The 22,803-nt window shown below is 33.3% G+C and overlaps 2 protein-coding genes across 9 annotated transcripts; both read right to left on the bottom strand.

Moving 5' to 3' along the window:
- On the bottom strand, positions 1,646-4,943 carry LOC107623855 (26S proteasome non-ATPase regulatory subunit 7 homolog A). Its single transcript, XM_021114539.1, has 9 exons — positions 4,612-4,943; positions 3,897-4,077; positions 3,430-3,616; positions 3,188-3,263; positions 2,997-3,055; positions 2,726-2,848; positions 2,522-2,579; positions 2,350-2,435; positions 1,646-2,109 (listed from the first exon to the last, which is right to left on the bottom strand). The coding sequence occupies exons 1-9, from the start codon at positions 4,796-4,798 to the stop codon at positions 2,038-2,040; spliced, it is 1,029 nt and encodes a 342-aa protein (XP_020970198.1). The 5' UTR covers positions 4,799-4,943; the 3' UTR covers positions 1,646-2,037.
- On the bottom strand, positions 16,938-20,487 carry LOC107621730. Of its 8 annotated transcripts, none has more exons than XM_021113852.1 (8): positions 20,099-20,477; positions 19,197-19,276; positions 18,925-19,023; positions 18,748-18,804; positions 17,797-17,864; positions 17,566-17,690; positions 17,435-17,468; positions 16,938-17,342 (listed from the first exon to the last, which is right to left on the bottom strand). In XM_021113852.1, exons 4-8 carry the CDS (start codon positions 18,756-18,758, stop codon positions 17,260-17,262), a joined length of 321 nt encoding a protein of 106 aa, XP_020969511.1. In that variant the 5' UTR covers positions 18,759-18,804; positions 18,925-19,023; positions 19,197-19,276; positions 20,099-20,477; the 3' UTR covers positions 16,938-17,259. The 8 variants fall into 8 exon arrangements, 3 of the variants coding, with proteins under 3 accessions (XP_020969511.1, XP_020969510.1, XP_020969512.1); XM_021113851.1 differs by having other exon boundaries at positions 19,197-19,269; positions 20,099-20,476; XM_021113853.1 differs by lacking the exon at positions 19,197-19,276 and having other exon boundaries at positions 20,099-20,475.

Here is a 22,803-nt window from a genome sequence, read left to right on the forward strand (position 1 = left end):
TAATATTGGAAACCTATTAGATGGTTCAGTCAAACATATTTAGTAAAACATATCCAACCATCTAACGTTTTATAATATCATCTCTGATTGTTTATAATATCACTTCAACTCCATCTGATTCGAATTCTTTTGGAAGGCCACACTCCAGCGACAATACGAATATGGCTCATTGTCCTTATGGTGGTGGCGGCTTCATTCTATGAGGTGATTTTGAGAATTGCTGTCCGTGTGGTGAGCAGGAGGAGCAAGAAAAGAGTAGTTGAATTCTTTCATCCATACACCACCGACGATGGTGGTGACGAGAGGGTTCTATGGTGCGCAATTAGAGCCATCCAAGAAGAAATCCCTGACCTTGATTGCCTTGTCTAACACGGTATAGTATCAATAAATTGTTTGATCGGTTAATAATACTAAAAAAAAGTAAAAAATTATACATAAATCAATTTGAATTACGCAGATGTAATTTTTTAAGATTATTTTAAATATTACCCCATTTTGTATTCACCTTCATGTGTAGCTATTGAAGGAATTTTTTCACCAATAACAAGTAGAATAGAATGGTAGAACACACATTAGCAGACAAAGTTCACACCTAAATAACCTTTGATGAACAATCATAAGAAAGAAGGATTTGGCTATGGTGATGAAAGTATCAAGTGGTCTTTAAAGGACACTTTAATTTAATTCTAAGTGTGTGGTTGTTAATGAATCGTACAGGTTAGTATGTGTATTTATATTCTTACCTAAAGTTTATAATAATTATAAAGAAGCCTCAATAATTAATGAAAGCATTGTTATTTAGATGCAATTAGAAAAGGGTTAAGTTTATGAGCTTTTTGTAATTTGGGCTTTTAACAGACAAAGAACAAATATTTTAAACTAATATTGGACACTAGTTAACAAAAATGGTAACATTACTACTTACTCTTTTATGAAAAAAAACTCATAAAACAAATTGTAAACAAGAAAAAAAAACTCACAAGCAAAATAACAATTCCTTAAAAAAAATTTTAAAAAGATTAATATATTATTTTTTTTAATTTTAAAATGACTAAAATTAGATTGTGAATAATATATGTGTAGTTCAATTGTCTTCCGTTATTATATTAATCTAATCGTGATATATATAACAAAGATATTTCGATAATTAAGTTTAATTAAATTAGTCTAATGGCTTAGGTGTATTTGGTTTTAAAAATAGGATAAGACAAGACTTTGAAAACAAGACACAAAATTAGTGTTGTTATATTTTATTTAGTGATAAACTAGCACAATTTATAAAAGTTTAAATTATTATCATTTTTTAATTAATAAATTTGAAAAGAAAAATATAATGTCTCTACACACGACGTCGTTTTGTTCGTTTCCAGTGTTTACACTAGTCATCTAAATCATCAGCAAATTTATCTTTTAAACACTTTCCTAAACACAGCTTTTGAACTAAATTAATATTTATAAATCAACCCCTACAACTTTTTTATTTTATAAAACCTCCCAGGTCCTTAGAGGACCACATTATTCTTTCTCCATAGTAGAACCAGCCTCTTAAGAATCTATTTATATCCTTTTTATTTATTCGCTTTTCCCTCTCTTCCGTCATTTCAAAGAAACGCTTCTGATGATAGAGAGAAAATAAGCAACAGCGTAAGGAAACAGCGACCTGGATTGTATGGTGTATTCATAAATCTTAATTTCAACCGGCAGCACTACATGAATTCGTTACCATGTGGATAGTACATTTCTAATATCCTGATAGTTTGTTAATGGTTTTTGAGTACTTCAAATGTTGTTAATATAGCTCCCAAACCAGAACTGAGCAGGGTACCAAAGGGAGAGGGGGATTAAAAAATAAATAAAAACATAAATGAAGCTCAAGAGAAGTATAAGATCATTTTTCCATATTACAAGTATTTCACTAATCCCAGTAGAAATGCGCCAGAAGATCAATGGAGGTAATGATGTAATAATCTCAGTTGCCATGTAATAAATCATCAATTAATATCAGCCTCTATAGTTCCAATCACAATCCCTCATACACTAACTTGCAGCTGCACTTGGTACTGGTACTGATTTGGAGTCTTCTGTCCTCTCATGTTCTTTGTTAAGCATCTGAAATTACACCTCCCACATTAGAACACGTCAACCACAGTATCTTTCACCTAATAAATTTATTTCAGGTATGACTTCTGAAAACCAGGTATACACTAAAAGCACATCAAGGAGGACAATCTTGATTCTCTCACCTATCTGTGCCAAAATGTTCTTATACTAAAACACTAAATATAAAGGCAAAATCAGGAACCAACAATAAGAAATACTTGTAGCAAGATTCAGGATAGTGTATCTTACCTTGTTATTTATCAAATTGTGGAGTGCAATTACACTTCTGATGAGGGATGAGAGGTAAATTACCAGCATCATATCATTGGTTTTCACTGCATAGAGACAAGGATCAACACTCAAGAAAGGACATTACATGAAGAGGGACAAAGAGGTAATATTCTGAGGTAGAGATCTTAACCTGCAAAAGCCTTGATCAGATCGGAGACATTAAGATTTGGTAGCAGGTTGAACACATCCTGAAGAAATTGCAAAAATGGGTTAAAACCATTTAAAAGATGAAATATTCAAAGAGATGAAGATTGGGAGCAATTTGGCCTAGATTCAAGAAAATTGATAACATCAGAGGATCAGCATTTATTACACATGAATAGGAAAAGCAAACCTGCAAATGGTACAGGATTTCGTGGTTCAATGGAAGCTTTCCATCAATGACAAGGTCAAGGTAACTCCTTATCTCTTTAAGTCTTGCATCCAGACCCTTCAAGGCTGTGAGTTTTCCACTCACCTATGTAACAAAACACATAGTTGGAATTCATTCTTTTGTCCAAAAGAACCAAAACTATTTCGGGAGAAACAACTACGAAAACGATCATCAAGAGAAAGAAAACAAGCACAAAGGAATTCATAAATAATCAGCAAGTATAACAACACACCTCTGTTGCGAGGGTGCTAATTGTTGTATCCTTCACATCTCTAAGCAAGTGTTCTACTCCTGCAAAAGAGTAAGACAGGAAAAATTGTTCAGATTACCATGTGGGAAAAAGCTTCAGCATTACAACATTTTCAAAGCAAATAGCATAAATGACGGGGAAAAAATGCAGCAAGTGTACATTCCATGGATTACCTATCTCCTCAACCTCATGAGCAGCAATCTCAGATGGTACATGAACAAAGACCTTTTGGCTTTTCTGAGTGGCATTCTGAATTCAGCATAAACTATCTGTCAGTTCCTACACCTAGGATTAAGTTCCAAGCGACTTCTAGGTAGCTCTCACCATTACATAGAGCAAAACCACCTTTTGCAATGATACTAATAGATCCGGGGTATAAAGTTTTTACCAAATTTATAAGGACATAAAATTCTACCTCTTTAACCTCTTCAACTGCATAGTAAGCTTTTGTTGGAATTCCAAGCTCCTTAGGTTCCACATCAATTATAACCAAAACAGGATTGGGAACATAGCTGCAACAACAATGTTGAGCTTGATTAATATATAGATCCATAAGAGATGTTGAAAAGGGTGAACAATAGCCAAGAAAAAAACACAGAATATATCATAATATTTCAATCGGGTCATGACATTGTCATTTTATTCATTACTATAAACAGGGAGATAAGTCGCCAGATGAGTGTCAATAAGCTTTTGTCTTTTTCTTTTTGTTTTTTTGTTTTTTTTTTTGGGAGATATGTAAGAGCTGCGTCCTATATATGCAGTTTCAGAAAGTTTTGTTCTTTGCTTACAATTTTATTATATGTGCTGCCTTTTCTTATATTGATGGAGGCACATTGAGATTAAATAAATTCCTATATTGAAAAAAAAAAAACAAAAAACAAAATCAATTTTTTATTAGATGAGATATGTGCATATGAAAGAAGGATACATGAAAAGGAAATATGTACCAAATTCGCCAAATGCATACCGTTTATTCTCTTAAACATAGAAAACATTGATTCATGATAATTATGGTCAAGGAACCAGATGCTAGGATCCTTGTCATCTTCTTCAAAGGGCACTGTTTATTAGAGAACCCAATCAATTACTGCAAGATAGACTTTTCCTAATAGCTCTTAAAATAATAATAAAAAAAAAGCCAGAACAGATGATAGAAGTAATGATATTATACATTAAACTCAACTGGACTACATCAATAAATCATAGTAACACACCAACGCAGAGCCTAGTCAAAATGATCTCTTAACATAAATTGCGAGAAACATGTCCTCTAAAATGAAGGTAGGCCTTGGACATTATAGTTAGGAAAACTAACTGAACGCTAAGAAAATAAAAATCAACCATAACAGAAAGCACCACCAGATAACCCTGTAGCTCAAAATCCTGTGTGAACTACAAAACTAATTAATGATAATAAGCACATTCGTAATTCCTAATTTCAATAAGAAAGCATCGATTATCAAGTTATATACAACAAAAACAAACCAACTTGAGTCAGAAATCTGGCTTGTTAACCCTAGATACCAATGCTACTACATGATTATACAGAATGAAAGTCCAGTTTTCAGTTTACGAAATTAAGAAGGTAGGGTACCGGCATAGCTGTTGGTGACGTCGACGGTGCCCTTGAGGGTGGAGCCGAGAAGAACGCCGACGACGCGTTTGCGAGTGTCTTTGGCGACTCTGTTGTAGTTGTCGACGATGCTCAGCAGCACCAGTGGGTGCACTATAACCTTCTCTATCGCCCGAGACGATATCTGCTGCGTCTTTATCACGTCCATGGATTCTTCCCTCTTTCTTTCTCAGTTTGATTTTCTTCTTCGACTTTTCTTTTCTTTCCTTCTCACTTCTCAGTCTTTTGCTTGCGCACAATGCAACTGTCTTTTGCTTTTTCTTTTTTGAACTTTTTTCTGCTTTCGTGTTGGATACGAAGACTCAAACTGGAGCTTTGCTTTTCAATACTATTATGGGCTTCGGCTCGTTTATATAATGGGCTACGGCCCAAAAGTCAGAAGTAGCTATTTAGTATACTTGGGCTAATGAGCCCAAAAACCTATACTTGGGCTAAATAATCATCTCACATGCTAAATAAAACAAATTGTACAACGCATTACCAAAAAAAAAGTAACAAGTTGTTACAACGTACAATTTATTATATATTATATTATATACAACATAACTCAAAAGTAACAAAAAAAAATGTAGGTATGGGCTATGGGCTAGGCCTAAAATAAATTGTAAAATTGTACACCTATTTTTGTTTTAGATAACAGCATAATGTTTACCAAAAAAAAGATAACAGCATTGTTTTTTTTTTATAAGAATAACAGCATTGTTGCAGCTGGTTGAGTGCGAATATATGGTGCATTTTAATATGCTACACATAAATATGATTAAGTAGTGAATAGAACTCCTTGACCAAAAAAAAAAGTAGTGAATAGAACTCATATATATATATGTGAGTGTGTAATGTGCTTGAACCAAGGTTGCGAGAACCGGTGAGGCAACTAATTTACTGATTCAGTGGTTCGATCGGGGTTCAACCGGAGTTCAACCGGTTTAATTAAATATAAATAAAATTATTAAAAATTTAATATATAATTTTTAATATTTAGGACATACAAATTCAAGTCGGTAAAGCAAGCAAAAAGGTAGAAAATGCATACGATAAATGCCTGCCCTACTGGCTGTGATATCACATTGTCGGTTCAACTGCCAACCTGACACATCTCTATGGAGACGTCAGATTTCTCATATGGGAACCCCCGAGATATAGTACTTGGATCACTGTCCAGCTACCGGCGCCTGCTCGCCTATAGATCCGAAGGGATGCGAGCGGGATACTCTTGCCTCAGACCTCACATCTCAACGCAAGCAGGACGAACCACCGCCCTTACGCCGTCGCCGCTACCTCGACAGGCGGTATCCAACCGCCATCCCTGCTGAGCGCATAGCGTTTCATATTCTCAGTAAAAACAATATTTCAGTGGTTTTCAGAAAAACATTTTCAGTATACAGAGATCCATCGTCTCAATCCGAGTGCTCGAATCAGCTTAACCACTGTCCATTCATAACTCAGTTTCCAATGTCAAAAGTTCATCATTTCTTATCTCATATATCAATCATCCTCCACCCAAAGTCAAATCATTCTCAACATGCCAGAAACCTAAGCCTCCGTTTTCTAATTTATCATAAAACCATGCTCTAGAACCCTTAAGTTATATCCCATGTTCTAACACTCAAAATTAAGCCCAAAACTCTTAAAATGGTGTTTTAGAAGCTTACAACCTTGTTGGGAAGGTAGAATAGTTGAAAAATAAGAAAAATTTAAGAAACAGGATGTGTGCGGCCGAACAGGGGTGTGTGCGTGCTCACGCCCAGGAAGTTTTAAGATGTGTGCGTACGCATAGGGGTGTGCGTACACACAGGTAACAAAATTTCTAAAATCTGTTCCCTCGCACAACCTGTGCCAGCGCCCCCAACAGATTGACCTTCCCGACGTGTGCGTCCGCACATACCTGTGTGTCCGCACAGGTTGAAGTTTTTCCTTGGATATGTGCGCGCCAAGGTTGCGAGAACCGGACCGGTCAATGAACTGGTGAGGCAATTGGTTCACTGGTTCGATCGGGGTTCAACCGGTTTAATTAAATATAAATAAAATTATTAAAAATAATATATAATTTTCAATATTTAAATTTAATAATTTCTAAATCTAAAAATTTTAATATGAAAATAATTTTGAAGTTATACTTCAACATGAGACTAAAGGGTGTTATACCTCAAAATTAGACATTAACAGTTTTCTAAAAGATACTAACACGGAATACATTAAGATGCTCAGTAAAAACACACTAATAGAGATAATACATTCATAATAATTAAGACATGATCTCTCCATTATTTAGAAACAAATGGTACCAATAAAAATAAAACCCTCTAAACTACATTCCCATACCAAGAGTGACTTTATCTAGCCAAAGAGAACACAACATACAGAGAGATTAACAAAAGAAAAAATACTTCAATGCTGGAACATGTCTGTGAATGCCATGATTGATTAAATTGGGCGAGGGATTTGTCATGGCTTCAGAAGCGAATCCAAATCCAAAATCTAAAGATCCAAATTACAGATTACATCCAACAATTATAGCAAAATTCAAAACGATAACAATTCATAACCCAGAAGATTATATCAATTCATCCAGCATTCAAAATCAAAAATTATATTCAATCACACTAATTTGCTAGCTTCTAGTTAATTATTAACATCACACTACTGTTTTAATGCAAAATTTCTTTTTACGACATCAATAGAATTTGTTATAGTCTATTATCTTTCATTTCACACGTGTTCTTATTCAAATCTGGTAAATGTATGGACTAATGGAAAAGGATATCGGAAATGATTTCAACTTTTTTTAGTTGGGTCGGAAAAAAAAGGGGAAGAAAAATTAAAAATAAAACCAATAAAAACCCATTTGGCAAATATAATCAAGAGAAAAGTAATCATCAATAACAGCAACGAAAGAGAATAGTTTTTGTACAATTAGAAGATGAAGATTGATTCAATAGGGCAGAATTTTGAACTTATATAGCAAAATTCAAAATCTAGAGTTCCAAAATTGAACTTATATCAAATTTATATTCAGTAAAATTCAGAATTACATAACAATTAATTCATATAATTAACAAAATGAAAAATTGAAAAGCAGAATAAGAACTCTGCATCAAGCCATCAATTCATATAATTAACAAAATAAAAAATTAACTGAACTAAATTCCTCACTGCAGCAACCAGCAATTCATACAGCTAATTAAAACTAAATAAAAAAAACTAATTGAAAAACCCAAGAACTCACTGCGATTCACGGCGGCACAACAGATGCCCGACTAGTCGACTACGATGTTGACGACAAGCCGACGACGGGGACACCAAAAGCTTCAGTATTCAGAGTTCAAGACGACGACACTGCTGATAGCTGTGTTGTGGGGTGTGTCGTGTGTGTTCTTCTGAAGACCAGACGACGATGATGCTAGACATTTCAAACCACGAGGGTGGCAACCGCTGGTGGTCACTGGCTCACTGCCGGCGTCGATTGTGGTGTGGATGGTGGAGTCCCTCTGCTCGTTGGAGGAAAAGGAAAGTAGGGTTGAGGGAGGCGTGTGGTGACAACTGAGTGCTGAATGATTTGAGGGTGGGTTAGGTTAGTGGGTCGTGGGTTTTTTTTTTTTTTTTCGTCCCAAAATGCCGCCGTTTTGGGCTATTTTAAAAAGCCGGAACTTCAAAAAACCTTTCCGGTTTGTCTGGTTCACCGGTTAACCACCGGTTCAACCAATTTTTTAATCGATTTTTTGCAGAGAGGTTTTAGGGATCAAACGAACCAGTCAGATGACCGGTTCTCGATTAATCCGGTCGAACCGGCCGGTCCAGTCCGATTTTCAGAACAATGGCTTGAACAACAACAGCAACAGTAACAACATCAACATTATTGGCAATAGCTACATACCAGTGAGCTTTGCCTTGTAAATAACCACACCAAGAACGAAGGTTCCATTCTTAGCATTATGATTGTGATTTTTTTTTAATAAGAAAGCTCAACATAATAAATGGAGTAAGAACAACAAGCAAATAAAAAAATTAAAAAAAATACAAAGAAACTTATCAATTATTTTTTGTACTCTTCTTTCTTATAGTGTACTCTTGATTTTGTACTCCTAATTTTATACTCGTGAAAACATCTTCAACTACTCTAATCTTACCAAAATTCTGTCAATCCAATTGCAAGATTGCTGAGCGGAAGTCCACCAGTTACATATCTTCTTTTATCTTATTCTTACTAAAACTCTGTTAATCTGATCCTTTCTCCCCTCCACCTGCACAATCTCATTGAAGTTTTCCATAAAGGCTGACATAACTCTGCAATATAACTCAATTTCTCCCACACAGCAAATTTCTCTTCTTTTGTATGAACTCCATGCACCACAGAAAGTATAATTGAAATTATTTTTAGTAAGACCCCTTCAACACACAATTAAAACTCTCCTTTATGACAACGACTCATTTTAAACATTATTTCATCTCAAATTAACAGTAAACCACTTGAGGCACCCTCCGACTCAACATATTCTCATCCCGCAGCATCACTCTCCCGAATTCTTATTACATCAAACTTCATCACTACCCGCCACTTAAATTCAAACAAGCCCAACGTATTCAACTTAAATTTTTTTTTGAGGTTTTTGACCATGCTCAATTTTTTCTCACCCGTTAACCCCTACTATTCTAAGAACAAATTATTTTAATAAATTATTACACACTTTTTTTTTGGGTCTATAGCGTCTTGCTTTCTTTTTCTGTTTTTGCCACTCTTTTTTTTTTTTGAACAATTTCGTCATTCTATGCTTGGAGAATAGATATTTCTTCATTCTGGATTGTGGTAGAAATGAATTTTTAGCATGTGTAAATAGATGAGTATGTGTATGACCAAAATAATTAGAAAATTACGAAGTATAGATATTTTGTTGAGGTGTTTGCGTGTTGGATATATTTCAGATACAATATTAAATGCATGGACATACTTAAATAATTAAAATAAAATATTAAAAATAAATAAAAAATTAATTTATATTTTAATATTAATAAAATATCAAAATATCATTATGATATATTTAAAATTTTTTTTTATATTTTATATATATGCATGTTTCTATATCTTATAAAATTTTAAAATGTATGTATCAACATCTCTCATGTGGCATCATATCTCTATATTAGTGTCTGTGTAACATAATTAATAAATAAACATCTCATATGCATAGAAATTGTGATCAAGTGATTTCTTATTTCATTAGCAACCTTGCACCTGTGACCATAGTAGTTTCTTTACATGCAAGTGATTTCTTATTTCATTAGCAACCTTGCACCTGTGACCATAGTAGTTTCTTTACATGCTAATTAGAGTGAGACCACTGCATCACAGTAACGCAAAGCAAATCCAATTTTTTATCTCATTGTAGTATCAATTTTACATGTAGATTTAATTATATAATATTATANAGTTTGGAGTAATTAATTTTATAAAACAACTATGAACGACATTTCTAACTTGGTTACTAATAATTTAATTTAACTGGCATGCTCCCAAAAAACACATGTAAACTTAATTTAGCGAAAGCATTAATTAAGATCTTAAGAGTTGTGATTTTCATATCTAAATTGGTTGTAATAATGAGTTTTGGTTATGGTAGAATTAAACTTTAAAATTGGTTTCTCTCCTTTTTCTTTCTTGCAGACGTTCATCACGATAGTAGTTTCTCAGTATTTTCAGTGAGTGAAAACTGTAAAAGACGTCGTGTATAGAGGCAGAGAGAGAGATATCTTTATATGTGTTATTACCTTTAAATCTAATGCGTCCATCAAACATTAGCATTAACGGATGAGATTAAGTCATTAATAATTTATAAATAATTATAATTAGGTCACAACAGAAGTTTAAATTACAATAAACTTCTAACATTCTCCTACTTGACTCATATTTTCACACGTTACATAATTGCTTTAATATGATAAAATACTTTGTGTGAGTTATGGCAGTCATGCATTTAATATGAAACACTTTTTCTTCCATAACTATAACCACTAGCATCTTACTTCACAAACTACATAAATAACACAATTTTATATCGGTCTCATAAAGTTTCTAGATCATTATATTATAACTCATAAAATAATATTACGTTAACTAGAAACAACAAACTATCAATGTTCAAAAAACACATAAATAAACATAGTGAGCTCAGAGTGTTAGCATCATTCAGAAGAATCAAGACCCATTCTATGTTCATGTTCCTTAAATGTCTTTGGTTGCAATCTTTTAGTTAATAGATCAACAATCATAAGTTCTGTTCTAACATGTTCTATGGACATTCTTTGTATCCGAACTTCCTCCTTAACGCCAAAGTATGTTATTTCCATATGCTTGGTACCTTTAGAGTATCTATCATTTTTGGAAAAAAATACTGCTGCAAAATTATCACAATAAATTTTTAATGGCCTAACAATTGAGTCAACAATGCCAAGTCCTGAAATAAAATCCATAAAGCTTGAATTGTAGCTTCAAAATATGCTACAAATTCTGCCTCCATAGTAAATGTTGCCACAACACTTTGCTTTGAGCTTTTCCATGATATGGCAGCTTCTCCAAATAAGAATAAGTAGCTAAATGTAGACCTTTTTGTGTCAGCATATCCACCAAAATCTGAATTTGAATAACCAACTACTTCTAATTGGCTAGACCTTTTGTACATAAGCATATAATTATTTGTACCTTGAAGATACCTTAAAACCTTCTTTGCAACTTTCTAATGATCCATTCCAGGATTACTTTGATACCTTCCTAGCATTCCTACTGCAAAGCTAATGTCCGGTCTTGTGCAAGTTTGCACATACATAAGACTTCCCACTATAGAACTATATGAAATTCCTTCCATTTACTTTCGTTCTATATCATTTTTTTGGGCATTGCATAAGACTAAATTTGTCCCCTTTTTGAATTAGTGCAATTCCTATGGAACACTTTTTCATATTGAACCTCTCTAAAACTTGATTTATATAGGCCTTCTAAGACAATCCTAACAATCCTTGTGATTTATCACGAAAAATTTCAATTTCTATCACATAGGATGCCTCCCCCATATCTTTCATTTCAAAATTTCTAGAAAGATATTCTTTAGTCTCACGCAACATTCCTAAATTATTTGTTTCAAGCAAATATCATCAACATATAAGGTTAGAAAGATGAACTTACTCCCACTGACCTTTCGCTATATTCATACATCAACAACATTTTTTTTCAAAACCAAAAGAAAGAATGGTATTATTAAATTTAATATACCATTGTCGTGAGGCTTGTTTCAGTCCATATATTGATTTCTTAAGTTTACACACCATACGATATTTTCCTTCATTTAAAAAATCTTCAGGTTGATCTATATAAACTTCTTCATCAAGATCACCATTCAAAAAGACAGTTTTAAGTTTTTACATTCATTTGATGTAGCTCTAAGTCATAATGAGCCACAAGTGCCATAATGATACACAATGAATCTTTTTTAGAAACAGATGAAAATGTTTCTTTATAATCAACCCCATTTGAGTAAATTCCTTAGCAACAAGTCTAGCTTTATATCGTTCAACATTGCCTTTTGAGTCTCGCTTAACTTTGAAGACCCATGTACAACCAATACATTTAGCAGCTTCTGACAATTCAACAATATCCCAAACTTTGTTATCTTCCATGAATTTTAACTCTTCTTTTATGGCATCAATCCATTTTTTGAATCATCACTATTTATGGCTTGTGTAAATGAAACTAAATCTTTAGATATTCTAATATCTTCTTTTTATAAATAAGTCTCATAATAGCTTGGAATAGCTGACTTTCTTTCCCTTTGAAATCTCCTTAATGGTATTTCTAGAGACTCATTTCTTTCTGATATTTGTGAGTTAGTTTCTTCATTGGGAGAATTATCATTCAAATCTTGTTCATCACTACTAATGTGTTCAATAATAGTTGGAATAACTCTTTGAATATGTGTGAATAAAAGAACACTAACATGTATAGGAACATTAACTTTAATTTTCTTTATTTCTATATTTTGATGATTTTCACTCCCACTAACTTTACCATTTTCAAAGAATTTCGCATTACCAGTTTCTACAATTCTTGGACTATGGTTTAGACAATAAAAAATATACCCTTTATACTTTTCTGGATAGTCAATAAAATAGCCACTCACTGTTCGAGAATCTAATTTCTTTTCTTGTGGATTAAATATTCTTGCTTCTGCTGAACAACCCCAAATATGCAAATGCCGTAAACTAGGTTTTCTATTAGTCCATAACTCAAAAGGAGTCTTTGGAACATTTTTACTAGAAATTCTATTTAGCAAATACACGGCAGTATTTAATGTATATATCCACAAGAATTTGGATAAAGAAGAATTTCTCAACATACTTCTAACCATATCCATTAACGTTTGATTACGCCTTTTCGTCACACCATTTTGTTGCGGTGTGTATGGCATTGTGTATTGTGCACATATGCCATGTCTTTCTAGAAGTTTTGCAAATGGACTAGGACATTGTCCTGTTTCATTATGTTTTTCATAATATTCATCACCTCTATCTGACCTAACAACTATTACCTTTTTGTCTAATTGTCTTTCAACTTCTTTAATATAAATCTCAATAGCATCAACTGCTTGAGACTTTTCTTTAAGAAAATAGACATATCCATAACGTAAAAAGTCATCAATAAAAGTGATGAAATATTTTTCTCCACTAATAGATGGAGCATCAAAAGGTTTGCATACATCAGTGTGTATAATTTCAAGAAGCTCTACCTCTTATGGCACCTTTCTTGTTTTGTTTGGTTTGTTTTTTCTTAATATAATCCACACATAAATCAAGATTAGCAAAATTTAGATTTTGTAAAATTTCATTTTTTACTAATCTTTCCATTCTTTCCTTGGACATGTAACCCAAGCGTTTATGCCATAAGAATGCAGAACTTTCTTTAAGCATATTTGGCCTAATGACGATCAGATTTCTGCCAGTAAAAAAATTTATGGAATTAATCGTGTTGTCAGTATAGTTTCTAAACCACCAGACAATTCTTTCGTACAAACGTTTGGTTGTCACAAGTAACAAACCCAATAAAATTTATAAACCGAAGTATTTAAACCTCGGGTCGTCTTCTCAAGGAATTGCAGGGAAGTATGATTTATTATTGGTTATGAAAAACAGTATTTTTGGGTTTTGAAAAGGTTTGAACAAGAGAAATAAATTGCAAGAATTAATAAATTAATAACTAATAAAACTCTTGGCAAGGTATGAAAACTGGGAGTCCTATCCTAGTTATCCTTATCAATGGTGATGAGAATTATATTTTTGCTCCCACTTAGTTAAGTCAAGTGGATGAACTAATTTGATCCCTCAAGTCCTAATCTTTCCTTTGGAAAGGCTAGAGTTATTGGAACTCAAATTAATCAGCAACACCCAATTTCAATCACTGCTTTATTTGATAACTCAAGCGTCACCAATTACTTAACCAGAGCCAAAAGGGAAGAGAATCTACTCGAATGAAAATAATTTGGATAAATCAAAAGCATTCATAGCATAAATAAAACAATCTTATAACTGAAATACCTCAAATTATATTAAATAGAATATTCAAATATAACATAGAAAGGTTCATAAATTAAATTAGAAAAATAAATAAAAGGAACATTGAACCTGGGAATTGAGAAGAAGAAATTCTAATTCCTTTAAGAGGAATCCTAATTCTAAATCCTAAGAGAGAGGATAGAACCTCTCTCTCTAAAAACTACATCTAGATTATGAAAAGTGAATAATGGAATTCCTCCTGTGAATGGATGCATTCCCCCACTTTATAACCTCTAATCTGTGTTTCTGGACTTGGATCTGGGCCGAAAAGGGTTTCAGAAATCGTTGGGGGCCTTTTCTGCAGTTTCTGTACGTGGCGTCTGTCACGCGTTCGCGTCATCTGGAGTTTTTCCTGGTCACGTGTCCGCATCGTCCATGCGTTCGCGTCGCTGCCTTCTCTTCAAAACTCCATTTTTATGCTTTCCTTTTATTTTTGTATGTTTTTTTTCTGTCCTCTAAGTCATTCCTGCCCTATGAAACCTGAAAATACTTAACACACAAATCACGGCATCGAATGGTAATAAAGGATAAATACATTTCAATATTAATAAAGCATAGGAAATATGTTTTTATAAATCTCATAAAATGAGGAAGGAATGGTAAAACCATGCAATTTATATGAATAAGTGGGTGAAGACTTGATAAAAACCACTCAATTGAGTATAAGATAAACCATGAAATAGTGGTTTATCACCTAACTACGTCATTCTGATACTCAATAAGCAAGGATTCAGAAAATTGATCAAGAAGTTTTAATCTATGTAAGCCATCAATTAAAACACCATAACTAACAATATTAGAATTTTTAAATAAATTAAAACAACTATGTCCACCATTAAAAGAAAAACCACAATTGTCCAACTTTGAAGCAGAAATTAAATTCCTAGACAGTGAAGGTACATAAAGAGTCTTGGGTAAATCTAAATCAAAGCTTGTATCCAATACCAAACAATAAGTTTCTATTCCTTCAATTGGTGTTGTCACACGGTTTCCCATGTAGAGGAACATCTTACTTTGACTTGTGGTTTGGATCGTAAGAAATCCCTGTATTACATTAGATACATAAGTTGTAACACCAGAATCAAGCCACCAAGAATTATGAGGAATATTAATTAAATTTGATTCATAAGTATATACATATGTTTCAAATATACCTTTCTTTTCGAACCATGCCTTACATTTAGGACAATCCTTTTGGAAATGTCCTACTTTCTTACATAAATGACACTATTTTGCATTAGCACGTCCTTTCTTCTTCAAATTCTTGGGCTTTGTCTTTAATTTCCTTTTTGATTTGCTAGCTCCTTAAACCAAGTTGACAGAATGACCACCACAATTCTTAAGTCTATTTTCTTCCTATATGAGCTTTCCAATCAATTCATTAACGTCTTATTTTTTCATGATATTATAATTAATTTGAAAAGCTTCGTACTCAGAAGGTAGTGAGTTTAGAATGAACTGCATTATAAAGGAGTCATCAACTGTCATACCCAGTGACTTTAATTTTGTAGTGTAACAGCCCAGACCACCCGCTAGCACGATATTGTCCGCTTTGGCACATAAGGCCTCACGGTTTTGCCTTTGACGATAGGGATACTAGCCGAAGCCCCCTACACTCACTCGTCAAAATGCGTCATGCTAGGGAGAGGTATCCACACCCTTATAAGGCATGCTTCGTTCCCCTCCCCAACTGATGTGGGCCTTACAATCCACCCCCTAAGGGAGTCCAGCGCCTTCGCTGGTACATCGATCCGGGTTCTGGCTCTGATACCATCTGTAACAGCCCAGACCACCCGCTAGCACGATATTGTCCGCTTTGGCACACAAGGCCTCACGGTTTTGCCTTTGACGATAGGGATGCTAGCCGAAGCCCCCCACACTCACTCGTCAAAACGCGTCATGCTAGGGAGAGGTATCCACAACCTTATAAGGCATGCTTCGTTTCCCTGTCATTTAATTGAAATACCTGTCATTTAATCATACAATGCTCATATTAATTTTAATTTTATCATCAACTTAGATTACAAAACATAACAAAGCATATTACAGTTCACCTTTGGGTAAAATTCTATAATATACTAACATACAACACTACAAGATTTTTCTTTATTTGTGACTTTTTTTTTCTTATTTGTAGAGGTTTATAACCCCCACTAAATGATTTGTGGAGGTTTCTAAAACCCCCAAAATTTGAGGTGCCACGAGGTCTTTTGTGGGGAGTTTTTAGGAACCTCCACAATCTATTTAGTGGGAGTTTTGTATGTGTTTAGTGGGGGGTTTTGTATTGAATTTTTGTGGCAATTTTAAATTACTTTTGTGGCAGTTTAAAACCTCCACAAATTAATTTTTTAATTTAACAAAAATTAACTATTTAGTAAGATTTTCAAACCTCCACAAACCCTGTAATTATTTATTTATTTTTAATTTCAAATCATTCATTAATCTCATCTCATTTACATATTTTCAAATTAAAAATTTATTTTTTAATATCAAAATTTAAAAACTAACTATTTTATAACAATTCCTCAATATAAGACATAACTTACTGTCAAATTAGAAATTTATTTTTTAATATCAAAATTTAAAAACTAAATCTTTTATAATACAATTTCTCAATATAAAACAACTCTATATATATAAAAAAAAAATTCTCAATGTCAATAGTTCTAAACATAATTGCATATAGTATTGTGCTACATAACTATTATTGTTTTTCTTTAAAAAGTAAAATGAAACAACTTTAATATTTCAATATCATCTAATTAGATAAAACAAATACACATAAAAAAAGATTTAAAGCATACACACAAACTAAGCTCTAAAATTTTAACATTAATAGTATATAATTACACTGAAGGTCCAATCCTAAAAGACCTTTTAACATTATCAAGTTAATTTATGTTGCTTTCTGTGTAGCTGAATTTCTTCCTCAGTAGAACCACATAGCTCAAGTCATCAATCACCTTAATTCATTAATCACTAATTAACCACAATTACACACTTAATTATTTCAAATCATATATATAGAGTAGAGACAGAACTTTGTGAATTGCTCCCAATTGAACAACACCTTCTCTTACAGCAATGAAAGCTATGGTCTGCATCAAGAAACAATAAAGATCCTATGATGTAGACACATGAATATAAATGTTTATTATTTTCTTATCATAATCATCATATATAATACTACCTTTATTCGAGATTGGAACTGTGCTTCCCAAGTCCTAAGATGTTGTAATTAAGAATATAATTAAGCATGAAATCATGAAGTTGTAATTAAGAGTAAGATTATTAATGAATTAATTAATAAGTAGTATTAACCGAATCAGATGAATTATGCCACACTGACAAGAAGTTGATTTCTTGTTCATTAGGCTCTTTGTATATCCATTTGTGACTGTGATCAGCAGCAACTTTTCCTATCAACCTGCACTTATTCAATTCCACTAATCATAATAATAATTAATAATTGTATTATTGATAATCACATAACATAAACAGAAGAAGAAGAACCATTATTATTATTATGATTATTATTATTAGGACAATCACCAGAGTTTATTTCAGGTGCTGCTCCTGACGCAGCAAAGTTGCAGAATCCATCTTCCCACACCAATATCCTAATAATATATCATAAAAACTTTTAATCGATTGCAAATTGCAAGATAAAGATCAAATATCAAGATAATTATTAAGAAAAATAGTGTGAAAAACAAATGAAAGAAGAAGAATGAAAATAATAAAAATACTCAAAAGCAAGCCAGCAAACTTCAAATGAGCCAACAATTTGCAAAAATTTATTCAAGTCTTCATCGCTACCCCACCCTATGTGACTCACTCTCTTCCTCATTCCTTCTCTCTTTTTTTAATTTCCCTTTGTTTCTATAAGATCATCCAATTTTCCCACTCCTTAGTTAAACTATTAATTACAACTTGTAATGAACACGTTTTATATCAAAGAATTCTAATACGGTTATCATGTTTGATTGGCCAATTAAATAATAATTGTACATTGAGCACAGATTGTTCTGTATTTTTATACTTTAAACTATGAGATGTATGTATAGTACAATGAACTTAATCAAGATTGAATCCTATTAGTAACCAAAAAATGAAAAGCTCCTCTAAAAGAAGAACAAAAACTGCATATATGAATCCGACAACAGTCAGTAATAATTAATAGCAGATAGATGTATATAATAATTAATAGTGAAGAAAAGACCTTTTTGGTGAAGTGGGGAAGCAGAAATAGGAGAAGGAATGCTTCTGTTTGAAATTTGTTTAAACTTTCTTATTCCAAAAGGCAGCATTTTACTGCATGCATTTTTCACCATTTTCTAAGGAATTAGCTCCCTCAATTAAAAATCCAATCGCCATTGGTTCAAGCCTTTTTTCTTTACAATCTAAATTAATAGAAAACTTCGTATCATACAAATTGATGTTTGGCATATCATAGTGTTATAGAATTATAAAGCATTTGAGACATTCCAAAATGATGCTTACAGAAGGCACATGTTAAAGTGTCATCTGAGCATAAACTTCATCAGTTTCTGGGTCAGCCTACCAAAAAAAAACCCAAAAAATAACATACAATCAAAATAAGAGAATTCCGTACCTTTTATATTTATCTTCGGCTCAAAACTAATATAAAAACCAAACCAAAAAAGAAAATTTCCATACATGCAAAGTAACATTGTGAAGGAGACACAACAACTTGGATGGAAGATTGGGATAGTTAGGAATCTGTCCATCCACATCTTTCTTCAAAGACGCTGTGACCTGAACAAAACCAAAAAAAATAAATAAATCAAATAAATAAACAATTAAAGGCTTGCTTGGATTATAGCTTATTCTGGATTCAAAATCTAACTCCATAATCGAAAAGCTTAACAACTTTTTCAACATGTTAGAGAAATTGGTTAGGATAGTCAAGTTAGAGTTGACCAACTCACTGTGTCCTTGAGGGAAGTAGAAGACGTGTGTTCTCACCAACGGAAGGTTCACCAAAAGTTTTAACTGAAGGAGCTAATTCCTCAAAAGCCAAAATCATAATACATTATATATGCATCAATTTGCATAATTTAAAAGACAACACAACATCACCATAGAAACAAAACAAAGAAACTATAGAACAGAGAATAAAAATACAAAATGCAAATTTGAAAATGCGTTGGTTACTAAGAGAAAAAGGATAAATCCAAGATAAGGAAATTCTTTTAAATATAAACTAGTTACTAAGGTTTGTATACACTTAAAGAAAAGCAAGGTAATCTAATCTTTCAACAACAAAAAGACTAAATGCCATTTACAACTAAGAATTGGCTAAGTATTCTTCAGCAGTTAAGAATAATTGTAAGAGAAGTAATAAAGAACAAAATTGGTAACCAAAACAATAATAAAGACAATGCAATACTCGTATATTATATGAAACCTTTACTATTCTCAAGATCTTAGTCCAAGATGAAATTGAAAAACTACACTACTATCAATTTATAATATCTTGCAATCATAATATCTGAAACAATTTGCAGAAATGTAGAAATGTAAAATATCCCAATGAAACATGAAATTGTGACAAGAATGAACAAGTAAAAGCATGCAACTATATTCAGCCAAGTCATTTTCATTTCCAATTCCATTTCAATTTGCAGGATGTCACACAATGGTAAAATTCCATAATCACGAGTCCAGTTAACGTAATAACCAAATAGCAATTGCTTTATTGTTGAAACAAGTACGGTATTAGGCACCAATTTAACACATTTGAATGATTACTCTAAGCTGGCTACTCAATTAGAACTTCAAAGAAGCAGAAAAATAGAGACAAGTGAAATATGGAGAAGAAGAAGAATACCAGTGGCAAGTCGAAGGAGAAGTAGATCTAAAACAATGGCTCGATTCAGAAGCTTTCGACTACAGAAACTACAACGACAACGATGGCGAAAACTGAGCAGCAATGGCGGTGGAAACTGCAGCGGCAACCATAGTTACAACGCAACCAGATCTTAAACTATAATGTTGATAGAGGAGGTGGCTCGATTTATGAGCTTCCTTCGATAACTGTTGCGGCAGAATTGACGACTGCAACGGCGGCGGACTGGCGACTGAATGGCAGCTACACCGACGGTAAAGAACCTAGTGTTTTATCGATCGCCATTCTCTTCTCTTCTTTCTACGACTCTACCTCGGTGAGTTTTGAAAACTTAATAATACGTAGAAGAGGGTAATTTTGGGGATTAAGTTTAAATTTTATAAATTAACTATTAGGAGAGTTTTATAAATTGCCATAAATAAAGTGTATTTTGGAGGTTTTTTAAAATCTATACTAAAAAACTCCCTCAATTAAATATAAATCTTGTAGTGCAAATAAATGCCATATTTATCATACTTGAAGATCGAAATTCTCTGCCAAATACATATACCATCTTTGGACAATACGTATATCTGACTCAAGAATAATAAATTTTTTTCTTTCAAGTCTATTAATAATAGAAGAGATTTTCCTTTGGTAAATTTAATTCTAAAATTAATTAACACATTATTAACTATACTGGCATTTTACGTTATAACTTGGTCACTTTGGTGTACACAAGTAATAAATAGTCGAAATAAACTTAATACTATAAATAAATTATTTGTAGATTTTTTATAAAACTAGAGTACACTACGTATTTAAAATAAATTCCTAATTATCATCAACACTAAACATAAACTCAAGATTAAATTCATACATGAGTATAATTTATGGTCAAATTAAAATATACAGAAGAAAACATGTAGAACATATACAATCACAAATATACAGTTTTGATGGCATGAAAATTGAAACCCACCTAATTAAAATCCTACTATAAATAATTAATCAGAAACATTATGGACATCATAATTGTAAAACCCGGTTAATTAACGGCTAATTAACCCATAAATGAGAATTTATTCTAGGAAGTCAAAAAATGTGATTTTTATGGCTTAATATGATAGAGAAGATTGAGACGAGAATTTCGGTACCAATTTTATAGAAATCGGACCAAGATTGGACCGAACGGGCTAAACCGGGCCAACTGGATCCAAAGTGGGCCCTTGGCCCAACTAAACTAAACCAAAACCCTAGTTTTCAGCACTTTCGCTCCTCACTTGAGACACTCACATGCTGAAAATGGAGGCCATGGAGGGAAGAACACTCTCTCAAGTTCTCTCCCTTGGTTGATCTTCAAACCACCATAACTTTTGATCTAGAGCTCCGATCGCCGCACCATTTACGGCTACGTGTTCACCGCAGAGAGCTCTACAAAACCCATACAATCAATCTTGAGGTAAGCCACGTTTTTCTCTTCGAATTTTCAGCTTTGATTTCGAGTTTCATGAGCAAAAATGTTGAGATTTTGGACTCTTTGATGTTATAGGACCCAACTCTCTTGAAGAAGAAAGTTAATCTTGTCTCCTTGGACCTTGGGTGTGGTAAGATTCTCAACCCTAGTATAATTTTTTGTTCTATGATGATTAGGTATTGAGATGTTGTGTATGGGTATGATGATTGTGGCTTAGGTTGTGTATATGTGAATCGGTTTCTTGTATCTAATATGTAATGTGGTAGAAAATACTTAGGCTAGAGGCCCTAAGATAGGCATTGAATTGATGATGTTGTTGAATGGTTGAGATATATGATGTGATCATATATGTGATTATGAATATTGATGCCTTGATTGTGTGATATATGAGAAACTGCATGTTGTGATATATGCTTGATGAATGATTGAGGTTGAATTGGTGGGTGGTACCATGTTGATGGTGAGTATGATGATGATTATGTATAATGATGTTTGATTTGGAAATGGTATTATCGGAAATTGGGATAAGGAAGGATGTGTGATATGATATTGTGTTTGCCCTGCAGCCATTTGATTGAGAAGTGTTAAAATGGTTGGACGGTGGTTTTGGAAATTTTGGTAAAGTGTCAATGTGTGAGTTGAGGATGGCTTAATGTTGATTTTGTTACATTTTGATTGATTTTTAAAAAGGCAAAATTGGCATGTTTTGGTTGATTTTGAAAAGAGTTGAAAATGGTTTGTTTTGAAAATGGCACCTTGTGGTTTTGTATGAAAACATGGTTTTCGGGCATGTTTTGACGGGACATAACTTGGACTACGGATCCCCGTTTTGTACCAAACTTATTTAGAAATTAAATTGGATCCGGGATGTCCACGCCGCTGGAAGAACGGGCAGAAAATGATTTAAAATGAGAAAGTTATGTCCGTCGGAAGATTGGGGGTTGAATTTGTGAATTTTGCAGCTTTTAACTTAGAAAATTTTTAGCAGAATGACCCTCCACGTGTAGGCGCACTTGGTGCGTACGCGCCGTTCGTTAAGAAAGCACCATCCACGTGTGCGCGTGGTGTGTGTGGGCGCGTCGATGCGCTGCACCAAATGCCCAGCTATTTTCCCGAGAGTTGTGCCAGAGTTGTGCCAGTTTTGTGCCTGGGGTGCAAGAGCACCCACGCGTACGCGTGGCTGATGCTTGCGCGTCGTTTGGCTATTTTTCAATCCGCGCATCCGCACGTA

This window comes from Arachis ipaensis, chromosome B10, assembly GCF_000816755.2.
Source record: "Arachis ipaensis cultivar K30076 chromosome B10, Araip1.1, whole genome shotgun sequence".
Classification (NCBI taxonomy): domain Eukaryota; kingdom Viridiplantae; phylum Streptophyta; class Magnoliopsida; order Fabales; family Fabaceae; genus Arachis; species Arachis ipaensis.

Bases quoted from the DNA above. Each gene is read 5' to 3' on its own strand.
- LOC107623855 (XM_021114539.1), bottom strand. From the start codon at position 4,798: ATGGACGTGATAAAGACGCAGCAGATATCGTCTCGGGCGATAGAGAAG. The intron at 2,849-2,996 runs GTGTGTTGTTAT...TTTGTTACATAG, and splicing joins TTAGCACCCTCGCAACAGAG to GTGAGTGGAAAACTCACAGC. The intron at 2,436-2,521 runs GTTAAGATCTCT...GTCTCTATGCAG, and splicing joins TCTGATCAAGGCTTTTGCAG to TGAAAACCAATGATATGATG.
- LOC107621730 (XM_021113852.1), bottom strand. The intron at 17,691-17,796 runs GTGATTGTCCTA...TATTATGATTAG, and splicing joins AGCACCTGAAATAAACTCTG to TGGAATTGAATAAGTGCAGG. The intron at 17,343-17,434 runs GTAGTATTATAT...TTCTTGATGCAG, and splicing joins AGTTCCAATCTCGAATAAAG to ACCATAGCTTTCATTGCTGT.